General features: G+C 46.3%; 1 protein-coding gene across 1 annotated transcript in view; it reads left to right on the forward strand.

Moving 5' to 3' along the window:
• The window catches only part of LOC123765602 (glutamate receptor-like), a 46,759-nt gene that overhangs the window by 4,615 nt on the left and 27,223 nt on the right, over nucleotides 1–14,921 (forward strand). The window contains exon 2 of the mRNA XM_069333574.1: nucleotides 11,870–12,038. Coding sequence (XP_069189675.1) covers nucleotides 11,870–12,038 — 169 coding nt within the window. The remainder of the gene's footprint in view (nucleotides 1–11,869; nucleotides 12,039–14,921) is intronic.

The raw sequence follows: 14,921 nt of genomic DNA on the forward strand, positions 1-14,921 counted from the left end.
AACTAAGAGAAGAAATATAGACATTTACATACCCCAGAGTCAATCACAGATTAAGAAAGTAATTAGAATCAGAGCAATGCAGAAGATGTACAGTGACCTCAACACAGCAGGTGCAACATCAGGATCTGCAGGTTGGTACAAGAATTCAACCAACTACGAACCACTTGGTTGGATGAAAGGGAGCAGTAGAGCAACAGAAGTACACTTACATCGCATCAGGCTTCGATACCCATGTGCATGGGAAATAGGCTTACAGTTTCCGGAAGATGAGAGGAAATGTCAGCACTGTGGAGAAATGTCCGACAGACCACTGGAACAATAATGATCTAACACAATGATCTAACACAGTGCACAGTTACAAACCCTTTAAGATTTCAACTTAGATTCAACAGAGCAGAAGAAGTTGTTAAACACATGGCAAAATCTTACTAAAGCGACCATTTGAGTCATAAATACTCATACTCCGCCCAAGTAAAACAGAAACAAGTATCACTTAGTGGGCCAGCCAGAGGCTTAGGGCCCGCACAGAAATAACCCTGAAAAAAAGAGGGGATGGTGTAGTAGGGAATGGTGAGGAGGACGAGGGGACGGTGGAGTGGGGAATGGTTGGCAGGCTGAGGAGACGGGAGAGGAGAGAATGGTGGGGAGGACTGGGTGACAGGGAAGGTTGCTGTGGCTCAGCAATGCACATGCGTTGCTGAGCCACAGCAACGTGTGGCCGGGTTCTTCTAGTATATCATATAAATGGCCTCATCGTTCATTTCGTAAGAAGTGAATGCACCCATGTGGGTGCGTTCACAACCAAATGTGAACTGCATAATGAAAACAGGGCTTAACTAGAAATTAATCCCAGTATCCTATTCACTTTATTTCGAACATTTATGCATTATTTTCTTAGCTTGAGATCTTTACTAATCGTAACTCCCAGATCATTCTCGCATTCTGAATTGGCTGTTCAACACTATCACGTCGGCCAATTCAGAATGCGAGAATGATCTGGGAGTCACGATTAGTAAGGATCTCAAGCTAAGAAAATAATGCATAAATGTTTTAAATAAAGTGAACAGGATACTGGGATTCATTTCTAGTTAAGCCTTGTTTTTATTATGCAGTTCACATTTGGTTGCCATAAATTCACTTGAAGAAGTTGTGACGCGAAAAGTAGGTGGTATTGCAGTCTCTCTAGGCAGATGGAACGCCAGTCACATAAAATAAAAAAAAATAGTAAAAAAAAAAATAAAAAAAAGTTAAACTGCAAGTTGTCTTCATGGTGAGGTAACTGTAGGATAAGACAGAGGGAAAAAAACATTTAAAAATACTTGACTTTAAAAAAAACTGAAGTTAAACAACTTGCAAAACATAAAATAATATCCAGGCTTTGCTCTAATACAAAGTGAGCAAAACAAACAAGATGAACAGTGAAATTTACGTTACGTTAATGTGAAAATAAAATATGGTGCAGAAATACTGTGAGCCAGAATGAATAACTCTGTTACTATACCAAGATATGTCAACAGGTCTACTCAGTAGAGCACTCAGGATTAATCTGAATCGTTTTGGGCTATGTAGCCCTATATATATACACAACGACGGCCGTGCAGGTGGCGCTGCTAGCTTCTCTAACTATGAACCGGCTCGTTAACTCCTTGTTTGAGATGGTGTGAGCTCCCGCGGCATCGCCAGGTGCGAAAAGGGTGATGGGCTCTGGGGGTGGTAGACTGGTGGCATTGTCTATACGTCTGGAAAGTAGCTGTTATTGTTGTGGCTGCAGTACTTGAATATATAGACGTGGTATGATAGAATATAGAATAGGTGATGATGGAGCAGGCCGAATCCCTTCCTAGAGATTTTACCGTAACAGCTCTCCCCCGAAGCCTGCTCCTATTGCCTATTCGACTGCAACGGAGTGTAGAAAATAGGAGTGGATGAGTCCACCCCGTGGACTCGTGAAAGTGCGTCGGTGACGACGTTGTCGTAGCCTTTGATGAAGTTGATGGTAATGTTGAAGTTCTGCAGGTACATTGCCCAGCGTAGTAAACGTTGGTTAGAGAACTGGGCCTGCTGCAGAAACTGAAGAGAATGGTGCTTGTAAAAGATGCTGAGGTAGCACTGCAGGTCTCTGTGAAGTATGAATCGAGCCAGCTGAATGGATTGACGAGAATGGTGATCCAAGGAGATGGTGAGATTGTTCCTCTGATGTAAGGCCTAGTGTAGCAAGCGCTGATTGGAGAACTGGGCTAGCAGTAGGAACCGAAGGAGATTGTGATACATGATGTTCACATGGTGATGCAGGATTCAGCGAAGTTTGGAGAGCTGATCCTGACGGAGGGACTGAAGAATGTTGAGGTCCTAGAGGAGAGGTTGAAGTTGTAACCTAGTAGATTGGATGGTTCGTTGTTTTGCACGCAGGGCAAGATGTTGAGTGGCTCCCTTTTGATGATTTTAGCTATCGTGTACGATCCCATCTCCCTGCGGTATGATGGTGTTCCTATCGCCAGGGTGGAAGACTAAAGGTTTTGTAATAACTGGCAAGGCGAGAATGGAGTTAGTACAAGACAAGGATTTACGCCTTTCAAATGCAATGAAAAGTAAGCTTGTCTTACAATATTTTAGCTGAGGGCAGGTAAAGTTGTCTGGAGAAGCACGTTTATTTGGATTTGGTTCGTAGAGAAAAGGATCTTTCAGGTGTTGGAATAGATCGAGAATATAGAACCATTGTAGTTATGCCAAATACAACGAGAAGGATTAGACAATACCTTGGTGATGTTGATTGTCTTACTCAGGTCGTTGGAGGAGATGGTATCACACTTGTTCTGACTTTCCTGGTGGTGTCTGTACTGCGGGGACTGCTCCCCGAGGCGTTTCACAACGTTGGCAGCCGTACTGTTCTCGACGGAAACTGTTGTAGATACCTGATGGTAAAACACAAAAGACCATTCCCTGAGCCTGTCGGGGGACAGAGGCTCGTCATAGTTGATTGTAGGACTGAACGGCTCAAAAGACACTGGTACCTGTATCAGGGGTGCCTTTAATAGAGGAGCCTTCTGCTTACCTGTCATCTGAGACGTGACAATTTTTGACAAGGTGTTTAATATCTCTAATCACACCTGGCCAGTAGTAGTCCTGTTTCAGGGCCTTGTAGAAGCCGTAGTGTGTACGAGATCTCCGGACCAGACGCAATATATCTGATCGTAGGCTGTAGGGAACTACCAGTTGTTTGATGGTGGCCCGGTCGTCGTTCTCTATCAATTTCCTGGTTCTATAATGCCGGTACAACACTATTTTCTACAAAGAAACCAGGGATAGAGTTAGGTTGTGTCTCACCCTGTAAGAATAAAGATGTTAAGGATGGATCCTCTCTCTACAACTTACGAAACTCCAATACTGTGAGATTCGGTGGGAGGCTCTGAGAACCTTGAGGAACAGCTGCAGCAGCTGATTTTGGGTGAGCAGCTGTAGCCCGCTTCGTCACCATAACAGGAGGGAAGACGTCGTCAGAATCTGTTGCTTGGACCTCTTCAACCAACTGCAAGATAGGGTGTTCCACTGCTGAATCACATACCTGGGGGATCTTCCGTGATTAAATTCGCAGGTTGTAGATCTTCTGCCAAGTCGTTGCCCAGGAGAAGTTGAACTCCTGAAACGGGAAAAGGCTTTTCCCGGATAGCGACTTTGACTTCACCTTTCATAAACGGACAATCCAGGCGGACTCTGGCAAGAGGATATGGAGTAGTGGCAGTTAGGTCCATGATGAGGACAGTTTCTCCAGTGTAGGTGACATTGGGTACAGCTGACATCAGAAGAATAGATTGTAGAGCAGCTGTGTCCCTCAAGATCATCACTTTGAACCTTTCCTCCGAATCTCCGCTACTGGCAGACACGGTTCCGGGATAAAGGTGTCTGTTGAAGAGAGAAAGATCAGTGGATGAAACAAAAATATTCAACACAGGCTTAATTAGGACTTATGCATTTTAGGAGGAGGCGATTTGGGTTTATTTTCACTGCAGACCTTACAGTGAGGATTGGTACACTTCTCTACGGTATGCCCATAGTCTTTGCAATAATTGCAATACAAAGAGGAGTTCACATTATTGGTACTCACTTTTTCAGGACTAAACCAGGTCTTACTAAATGGCTTATCGCTGGTACTCTATGAATAAGACTGTAGGAGTCAACCAATTAAGCACATCTGGTAAGATAGCTTTCTTCCTTTGTCTGCTAAGTAGAGACGTATTGAATTAGGTACACGCCAAAGGAATTCTTCCACTAAAGAGAGGTTGACGAGATCTGTAAATGTGGAGACTTGAGCGGCTTCCAGCCACTACATAAAATATCTCTTTTTGTTATTGGCAAACTCTAGGTAAGTGGTAGCACTTACTTTAAGGTAATCCCTGAACTTACGTCTGTAGGTCTCGATGGAGAGGAGGTAGGCATCGAGCACTGCTTGCTTCAGTACCTTGTAGTCAGTTTCAGACGCTATATTACTAAGAGTCACTGCAGCTCTACCTGTTAAATGAGACCTGAGAAGCGCAGACCTCTGATCCTGAGGCCAGCTAAGTTGGGTAGCCAGAGCCTCAAATGAAGTGAAAAAAAAAGACATCTACTTCTGCCGCAACAAAAATAACATCAACTTAATTGCATGCGAGAGGTTAAAACGTACCAAACAGAAGGTTAGCTTCTGTTTGCTGGCGCCGAGTGTGGTGTGCAGTTTCTAAGTTGAGTTCTTTACTACCGTTGTCTAGAGTCAGGGCGGCTTGTTTCTTCTCGTGTTCACGTTGTATCTCTAGCTCGCGTTCTCTTAACTCTAGTATTTCCTGCTCACGTTCTTGTTGGAATTTAACCTGTTCACGTTGAAGGGCTGCTTGTTCTTTCTCCCGCTCACGTTCTAGCGCAGCTTGTTCTTTCTGAAGGGCAGCTTCACGTTCCTTCCTGTGGAAAGCTTCCTTCTCAAAAGGCAGCTTGTTCTTTCAGACGTTCGCGTTCGACGTTAGCAAGTTCTAGCTTCAATTTCATGTTTGCCAAGGCGTTCTTGTCTGCAATTAAGTATTGCTTATGACACTCAGATGTAATAATATCATTATCTAATAAGTGGTCCAATATGAGGTTTTGTAAATCGGTTTTAGTTGCTCCATATGGGGCCGTAAGGTTGTACTAATTTACTAGAATCAGCATCTCCGCCTTGGTGGCACGATGTAGTGTGCCCACTTCATTGTTTGGATTCTGTCTAAATGTGGAAAGACGAAACCATGGAGAATGATAGCAAATATTTGCAAGAGAATACCCAGGTGGATGTACCAAAATATAAAATGTCAAAGTGACAGATGACGTGGCACCGGTAAACTATCCTGTTTAAACTTAATAATCAAGGTTACAATTAACTTTAATATGTGATCAAGATAAAAAATGAAACTAAATGTTCAAGGAAGTAGGGAATCTTGTACCCGGTACTCAATATGACGAGAATAAGGGAAAGAGGGATCCTACTTTAATTGTGAGACATTTGTCTCGAAGGTAGTCCAAAAGATGTAGGGATTTCTTACCTTGTTTCTAAATGACGAGAGCAAGGGTAAAAGGTTTCCTAGTAAAACTAGATAGTACTTAATGAATTAACAATCTTTGTGCTATGGAAAAGAATGTTAACTCCCTACCTGTGTAAGTACCATATCTCTGACCGACGCGTAGGGGTGCGAAGTGTCAATTATTGACTAGAACTGCTTGTAGGGGGTCCCAACCTTACAGCATTGTTCATGCAAGAGGAACTTTGGCCCTCTATATCCCACTACGTTCGGGTTGCAAGGATGTGGGTGTACTTAACCCGAAGACAGACCAGGGTATCAAAGGGGTGATCTGCCTGAATGAGAACTCTACTGTAGGGACGAGGATAAGGTGGAAACACAGGATATAGCAAAGATTACGGAACAACCAATCACGAGTATGACTGTGGGCCACCAGACACCACGTAATCCAAAGTCATCCAACAATAATATAATGCTACATCTGGAAAGCAAACAGTATGAAGCACCATTAAAATTTTTCAAAGAATAAGAGTTTTGAAAAATTAAACTTGTATTAAAGCCAAGTACAGTTACCACAACTTTAAGTAAAGGGTCAAGAAGCATTACCTGGCCTAGGCTCTTAGGACAGGGCCTGAATTTATGTGACGAGGAAAATAGGTGATATTGCAGTCTCTCTAGGCAGATGGAATGCCAGTCACATAAAATAAGTAAAAAAAGGAAAAAAAATAAACTGCAAGTTGTCTTCATGGGGAGGTAACTGTAGGATAAGACAGAGGGAAAAACATTTAAAAATACTTGACTTTAAAAAAAAACTAGAGTTAAACAAATTACAAAACCTAAAATAATATCCTGGCTTGGCTCTTATACAAAGTGTGCAAAACAAACAAGATGAACAATCAAATTTACGTTATGTTAATGTGCAAATAAAATATGGTGCGGGAATACTGTGAGCCAGACTGAATAACTGTTACCATACCAAGGTATGTCAACAGGTCTACTCAATAGAGCACTCAGGAGTAATCTGAATCGTAGTGGGCTAGGTAGCCCTATATATACATGACGACGGCCGTGCAGGTGGTGCTGCTAGCTTCTTTAACTATGAACCGGCTCGTTAACTGCTTGTTTGAGATGGCGTGAGGTCCCGAGGCGTCACCAGGTGCGAGGAGGGTGACGGGCTGTGGGGTAGGTAGACTGGTGGTATTGTCTAGATGTCTGGAAAGTAGTTGTTGTTTTTGTGGCTGCAGTACTTGAATATATAGACGTGGTATGATAGAAGAGGCGACGATGGAGCAGACCGAATCTCTTCCTAGAGTTTTTACAGTAACAATGTTTACAGGAGGACAGCAAAGAAATCCCCAGTATTTTAAACTTTTCCTAGGAAGATAGACTGAAAAAGCTTTATTTATATTCTCTACTTGGGCGAAGAGCAAGTGAAGACATAACTGAAGAATACAAGTGGATAAAATTTGTATTTTAATTCCACCTCTGGAAAAGTTGCAACACCGGGCAACAAAAATCATCCCAGAGCTAAGTCAACTCGCTTATCAGGAATGGTTGAGGGCCACAAGCCTAACAACACTGCAAGCCAGGCATGACAGCATATATCTCATTAGATCTTTTAAAATACTGAACAATTTGGAAGATACTGATCTGGACAATTTCTTCAAAAGATCAGATGTAACACAAACGTGGACCAAAGTTTCAAGCTAAACAAATCGCAATGCAGGACTGAGAACTGAGGGTACTATTGTTAGTGGGCCAGGATTGGTCACTTGGCCACCAGAGGGCCAGTTATTCTATTTTCGGCTCCTCAGATTTTTTTTTTTTATTTTTATTTTTACATGCAAACATGCTTATAAGTACAATAAAAGGAAACAGTTACATCATAAAACAGAACAAAAAGACAAAGCACAAACGGGCAAAACTAAGGAACAAAAGTACTAAACACAATAACGCCGGCCGGAAGGGCCGATCACAAAACAACAATAATTACAAACAGAATACAATAATTAAGTGAAACACAGCAGAATACAAAACAGAAATAACACACCAAAACCTGAAACGTACAGAACAAGGCTACCAGCACCGCACACACACACGGAGAGGCACCAACATAAAAACAAAAAAGTAAATAATAAATAACTAACAATACAACATAATTATACAAGAAACAAAAGGAAAAGCTCAACGGCAAAACTCGACAAAAAGCATAAACCCAGACCAGGTCACGCCAACAGCCTGAAGGGCACTCAACACCACACAAACAAGCGCACAAACAGCATCATACAACCATAAAACCACAAAGCATAACATAAGCACATGACACACACAAACCAAACCCCGGACCGCACAGGAACCGGACACATACACACAAGCCACACAAAAAACCCACAACCACAAACCGGAGCACGCAGGAACCGGGAAACAAACCCGCCCCACCCACTCTCACACACCCGACCCACACCCCACACCCATGCACACTAATGGAAACAACCCTCAACACACAAAGGAATCACGAGTGAGGAACACATTCCTCAGAGACAAGACCATACGTCTCCGCAGCCCAGGGATACCGTCGTTTGTAGGCCTCCCAAATCATATATTCCCTGTCGGTAGGGGGACAATCCCCCTGCCGCCGCGGCCCCTTCATAAACTCGGGAACCACCAGATCAGGTGGAAACGGCCACTCCTTAAGCTCACTGACGCAAGTCGCATAACGAGGCTGGGGAGAGCAACCCACGTCCTTCGAGGTAGCAGACGACACCGTTGAAGCGTATGAGGGCTGCCGAGACGGCTGCGTCGCCGTACGCACAGGAGCAGGGGACAAGCGACGAGATGGCAACTCCACCGAGACCGCAGGAGACACTGAAGAGACGGCCGGAGACGGAAGAGGCGTCGAGACCGCAGCCGATGAAACGGGGACCGAGGAAGGGGTTACAGAACCCCCAGAACGAGCAGTCTTTTTCAACACCATCACCAGGCCACCCCGCTCACCACGAACCTCGGCAGGGGGGAACCACCCCCCATGAAGAACCGGAGCCATCCGATGCAGGCGACGCACCCGAAGCAGGAACCTCAGTCACCACATCAGCAGTGGAGGCCGAAACACTGGCACGGGCATCCTCAGGCAAATGCACCTCCGCCGTCACCGTAGTACGCAACATAACCAGAGCCATCCCTCCGTCGCCGGCAGATTCACAAGCGACGAAGTCGCCAACATCTGTCCATGCTGAAGACGAACGCCGAGAACGCTTAGGCTCGGGCCGCACATCATCCGACCCGGAGGCAGACTCCGAGACACGCGCAACACAAGCAGGGCGAACCGATGCACGTCGCAGAACGGCAGCATCCTCAACCACATGGGGCACCAGGCCAGGCACAGGAGGAAGCGCCGGATCCACCCCAACACCCAGCACAGCCAGAACAGACGGCGAGGGTGCAGGGACAGGGTCAGACGCAGCAGAGGACGAACTGGAAGCCGGGGGAATCGAGCAGCAGGCAGTCTGAAGAACCCCAGGGACACAAGTCGGCGCAGGACGATCACCCTGCGACGCTACCACCTCTTTAGGAGAGGCGACAACAACAGGGGGCGCACCAGGCGGCGCAACAGGCGACACAGGGGGCACATCCGGGGCTGAAGAGACGGCCACATCCACTGAATCCTCCTCCACAGGAAGCGGCGGAAAATCCACCTCACTAAAGAGGTTCACGGGTGCAACGGCAGGCGCAGAACAGTCAGCAGCCTGATGGCCCAAGAGGCCACAACGATAACACGTCCGAGGCTGGCGGGCGTAAAATACCCGAACGTTGTAGCCCATAAGCCGCACAGAGGACGGAATATCTTCCCGGAGCCTCATGCCCAGGGTGCAAATGTTGGTCCTCACACCCTTAAGTGGACTGGAAGACACCACACACCGCACACTAATCACTGCGCCATACCGGCCGAAGTACCGCCGTAGCAGACTCTCTGGAAACTCCAACGAAGCCCCATGCACACTGACGTACGTGAGGGCACCACTCCGATCAGAGAGTGACACAGTGCCCGCACCATCCGGCAAGGGAAATGTCCGCCCCTCGTAATGACGGAGAAACTCGCGATATGCCAATTCCTCGGTAAATTTCAATATCGCTCGACGAGCCGTCACCAGCTCGACACCATAAATGTCGATCACAGGGACATGAAGCACCTCACACACAAGCGCTATCTCTGGGTACCCAGCCCGGCCGGAAAATTCGAGGCCCACAGACTGAGCCCGCAGGACAGGGGGGAGGGGGACCCCCATCGTTAACTCCACGTCAGCACAGGCAGGCAGAGACACACCCTCCCTCAACCGGCCAAATTGGTAAACACCACCAACAGCCGGAGCGCCGATTCACCACGTCCTTCCCCTACCGAAGCTAGGGCTAGACTCCCTTCGGCTCCTCAGATGGTGCACACGCCATGGTGGTGGACGTTTTGTGGCTGGTGGGTCCTGTTTTGGTGCTCTGCCAGTGCGATGCGTGAGTATATCAGGATGGGTTCTACCTTGTCTCCATTGATGAGGACGTTTTGTTGTCTTGATTGTAGTTGCAGTTTGGATGACGGATTTGTCCCTTCCATGACTGCACCAGTACAAATGTTGGGAGACGCAGACGCATTTATGTTGAGGATGATAAGAGATAAGATGAGGACTCCCTCGGCTGGTTTAAAGTTTTCATTGCCGATAGACCACACGTTGGTTGATCTTGCGTTGGTAGACGTCCTACGTGTCAAGTAGCCCGATCTGATAGGCCTTCAGCTTCTTCAGGACCGACGTGTGGTAAGTTTCTCAATCAAGATGTGTTTCATGAGCTCCTCGGTCGGTGTGAGGGGCATTCTTTCCCTCTGCCTGATGGAGCGGGCACCGTTTGCGGGGATAAATTGAGTGTGACACTGACTTACGTTGCAGTGCGTGGAGCACTGTTCAAATTGTCGGATAAGCATTTGAACAGGTTGTTTGGGTGGTTTGGGAAAGTACTCAGTATCCGGCGCAATACCGTCTCTGCCAGCTACTGTGCGGGGATGCATGATGGCATCAGGACTCAATGTTCCTAATGCGGAGAGTCCCATCTTCGTTATTCCTGATGGGGGTTTATGTTTCCCTGTCAGTATAGAGGTCAGCATTATCATTGTGGTCGGCAGGGTTACCTGGCAGCGGCTTGCACCGCTGGCGTGGCTGCTTGGGTAAATATATTTAGAGAGGATGATTTTCCGCCCCTTAAGACCCAGTAAGCGCCGTTGGGGATATTGTTCTTCCTCCCAGTCTTCCGGGTGATGGGCCTGTGTGTGTGACGATCCTGGCTGAGTGCAAATGAGCAGTGCCGTGCTCTGTGTTGTTGGAGGACGGCAGACTAACGGTCTGTACTCACCTATTTGTGTTTGCTGGGGTTGAGCTTTGGCTCTTTGGTCCCGCCTCTCAACTGTCAATCAACAGATGTACAGATTCCCGAGCCTACTGGGCTCTATCATATCTATATTTGAAACTGTATGGAGTCAGCCTCCACCACATCACTGCCTAATGCATTCCATCTGTTAACTACTCTGACACTGAAAAAGTTCTTTCTAACGTCCGTGTGGCTCATTTGGTTACTCAGTTTCCACCTGTGCCCCCTTGTTCGTGTTCGACCAGTGTTAAACACTTTATCCATATCGACCCTGTCAATACCCCTGAGGATTTTGTAGGTAGTGATCATGTCCCCTCTTACTCTTTTGTCTTCCAGTGTCGTGAGGTGCATTTCCCGCATTCTTTCCTCGTAACTCATGCCTCTTAGTTCTGGGACTATTCTAGTGGCATACCTCTGAATTTTTTACAGCTTCGTCTTGTGCTTGACAAGGTACGGGTTCCATGCTGGGGCCGCATACTCCAGGTTTGATCATAATTATTTGGTATACAAGATTTTGAATGATTTCTTACACAGGTTCCTTAAGGCTGTTCTGATGTTCTGTTCTATACTGTACTTGTGTGTTTGTTCGACTGTCGTTGTACTGTTACTGTATCACTGTGTACATACTGTTTGGTGTACTTTTCTTTTTATTTTTACTTTCTTGTATATGTGTACCTGTTTTATTAAACAAATTATGTGGCTAAAATTGTTACTTATTGTTACGTAAATTAGTAACTCAGGTAAATTCAGGTAAAAATAAAAAAAATATATATAAAAGCAAATATTAGTTAGTTTATAGTTAAAAGGGTGATTGATCAATTGAACAAATTACCAGAAAGGTAACAGGCCATAACATATATGAACACTTGATCATTTCAATCATAGATTCAAGATAAAATATATGTAGTGTTTAATATAAATTCTATTCACTATTTATCCAACTTCGGCAGAGAGCATTCAAGACTTTATGGGCCACAAGATGAGAATAGTAACAGCAACGAGGATATCCCCGTACCTTGACTACCAGCGGGTCAGCGAGGCCCAAGGAACAGCGGTCTTGCTGGTGGACTCCCTTGATACCCGTCTCATCTACACCTTCGCTGACAAACTCAACTTTACGTATGATCCCACTTGTTCTGTAAAGTTAGAAATAACAAATAAATTATTGTTCTTAAACAAACACAAACACAAACACACACACACACACACACACACACACACACACACACACACACACACACACACACACACACACACACACACACACACACACACACACACACACACACAGTGTGAGGGAGAGAGGAGTAAACTAGGAAATTGCAGCCCCAACACAACAGTCCCAGAGACAAGAGAGGAACCCAAAACCAGCATCCCAGCAACACCAGAGGGGAGGGCAACACCACCACCCCCCCTCTGCATAGAAACCCTCCCTTCCCCTCACCCTACCTGCCACCACCCAAATGCTCACACCGCCTCCCTCCCCCCCCAATCTGACCCTGTCACCCCTTCCCCATTCCCACCATGTCCCCCCTCTCACCTTTCCCCCCCCCTGGCCCCCCTCCCCTTTCATCCCATACCCTCCCTATCCTTCTTCCCCCCTCACCCCATATTCTCCATGTCCCCTCTATCTCCTTAACCTACACCCTACCTGTCCCCCCCTTCACTTGATCCCCCACTCCCACCCCAAAATCCTCTGAGACCCTGCAAACCACCTCACAGATCTTGTCACCCAGGGAACAGCTTTCCACACCAGCAGAATGCTTGCCAAGAAGGGGACTAGAAAATGAACAGAAGAAAGGTAGCTTCAGGCAATGTACACTAACATAGATGGGATTACAAATAAAACAAGTCAACTCGGAGAATGGGCAGTAGAAGAAAACCCAGACATAATATCACTCACAGAAACATTGCTAACGAAAACCATAACAAATGCAGTGTTTTCACGGGGCTACTATGTTGGGAGGAAAGAGAGAGAAGGGAGAGGAGGAGGTGGTGTAGCTTTACTAATAAGAGAAGGTTGGAGTTTTGAAGAGATGGTAATTCAGAACTGTGAAGGTTTTATTGACTACATATCAGGCACCATAGCAACTGGAGGACAGAAAATTATAGTAGTAGTCATATATAACCCCCCCTCCCACTGAAAGACAGAAGACCCAAACAGGAATATGATAGAAACAGCTTGGCCACAATCAATATAATAGAGAGAGCAGCTTCTGTGACTAGCAGGAATGGATCCAGACTACTAATCATGGGAGACTTCAACCATGGGAAGATAGATTGTGAGAACAGAGACCCACATGGAGGACCAGACACATGGAGAGCTAAGCTACTGGACGTGGCAACAAGAAACGTTCTAAGTCATCACGTCAAGGGACCGACAAGAATGAGAGGAGGGGATGAACCAGCCTTGCTTGATCTGATATTTACCCTAAATGAGTCGGATATAAGGGAAGTTAAGTTGGAAGCCTCCTTGGGAATGAGTGATCATAGTGTACTGAGCTTTGAGTACCTGCTTGAGCTATGAATTATCACCCCCAAAAATGAACTGGGAAACAAAAGGCTGGCGTACCGAAAGGGAAACTATGAGATGAGTAAATTCCTAAGGGATATACATTGGGACTCAGAACTCAGAACCAAGTCCAGACAAGACATGATGGACTATGTCACCCAAAAGTGTCAGGAGGCTGTAAGCAGGTTTGTCCCAGCCCGACAGGAAAAAAACAGAAAAGCAAAAGAAGAATCCGTGGTTTAATAGGGAATGTATGAAAGCAAAGGAGCTGAACAAAAGGGCATGGAGGAACTTCCGTAATAACAGAACACCAGAAAGTAGAGAGAGATACCAGAGAACCAGGAAGGAGTATGTTTGCGTGAGAAGAGCAGCTGAGAAAAGGTATGAAAATGATATAGCTAACAAAGCCAAGACCGAATCAAACCTACTACACAGTCACACCAGGAGAAAGACAACAGTGAAGGAACAGGTGATGAAACTTAGGATGGGCGAGGACAGGTACACTGAGAATGACAAAGAGGTGTGTGAAGAACTAAACAAAATTTCCAGGAGGTCTTTACAATAGAACAGGGAGAAGTCACGGCGCTAGGAGCTAGGAGAGGTGGCAACAAACCAGGTGACCTTGGAAAGGTTCGAAATTACAAGAGATGAGGTCAAGAAGCACCTTTTGGAACTGGACGTGAGAAAAGCTGTTGGGCCGGACGGAATCTCACCATAAGTATTGAAAGAGTGTGCAGGAGCACTTTGCTTGCCACTCTCCATAGTGTATAGTAGGTCACTGGAAACGGGAGACCTACCAGAAATATGGAAGCCTGCTAATGTAGTACCAATATCCAAAAAGGGGGACAGACAAGAGGCACTGAACTACAGGCCAGTAGTGTAAAGTGCGACTAGAACCGCGCGCACCAGCTGCCAGCTGGTCCTCCATGGAGTGCCAGCCGACAGGTGGAGCGCAGGTGTCTAGTCGCACAGGTTTTTGGGGGATTTTCAGGGAATTTTTGGCGCGTTTCGGACGCGTGTGAGCGTGTTGTGTTTGGGTATGTGGTCATGAAAGAGGGGAGGTCATGTTGATGAGTGCCAGGTGGTGCGCGAGGTCAACGTCGCAGCGCGGGTGTCTAGTCACATAGGGTTTTTGGGGGATTTCCCGGAAGTTTGGCGCGTGGCGGACTTGAGTGGCGGGCGAGCAGGTGCGGTCCCCCACCCCGCGCGCGCGCGCGCGCGCGGGTCTAGTCCTCGGGGGTTAAGGTAAGTGGTCAGGAACGATTGGAGATCTTGTTGTGTGAGAGTAAGTGGTGGAGTAAGAGGAAGGAGAGAAATGAATATGTGTGTTTAGCAAGTGATAGAGTAAGAAAATAGAAGGAAGATGGAGGAAGGAGTAAAAGAGTTGATCGGGTTAAGGTAAGTGGTCAGGAACGATTGGAGATCTTGTTGTGTGAGAGTAAGTGGTGGAGTAAGAGGAAGGAGAGAAATGAATATGTGTGTTTAGCAAG

Source organism: Procambarus clarkii, chromosome 30, assembly GCF_040958095.1.
Source record: "Procambarus clarkii isolate CNS0578487 chromosome 30, FALCON_Pclarkii_2.0, whole genome shotgun sequence".
NCBI classification, from domain to species: domain Eukaryota; kingdom Metazoa; phylum Arthropoda; class Malacostraca; order Decapoda; family Cambaridae; genus Procambarus; species Procambarus clarkii.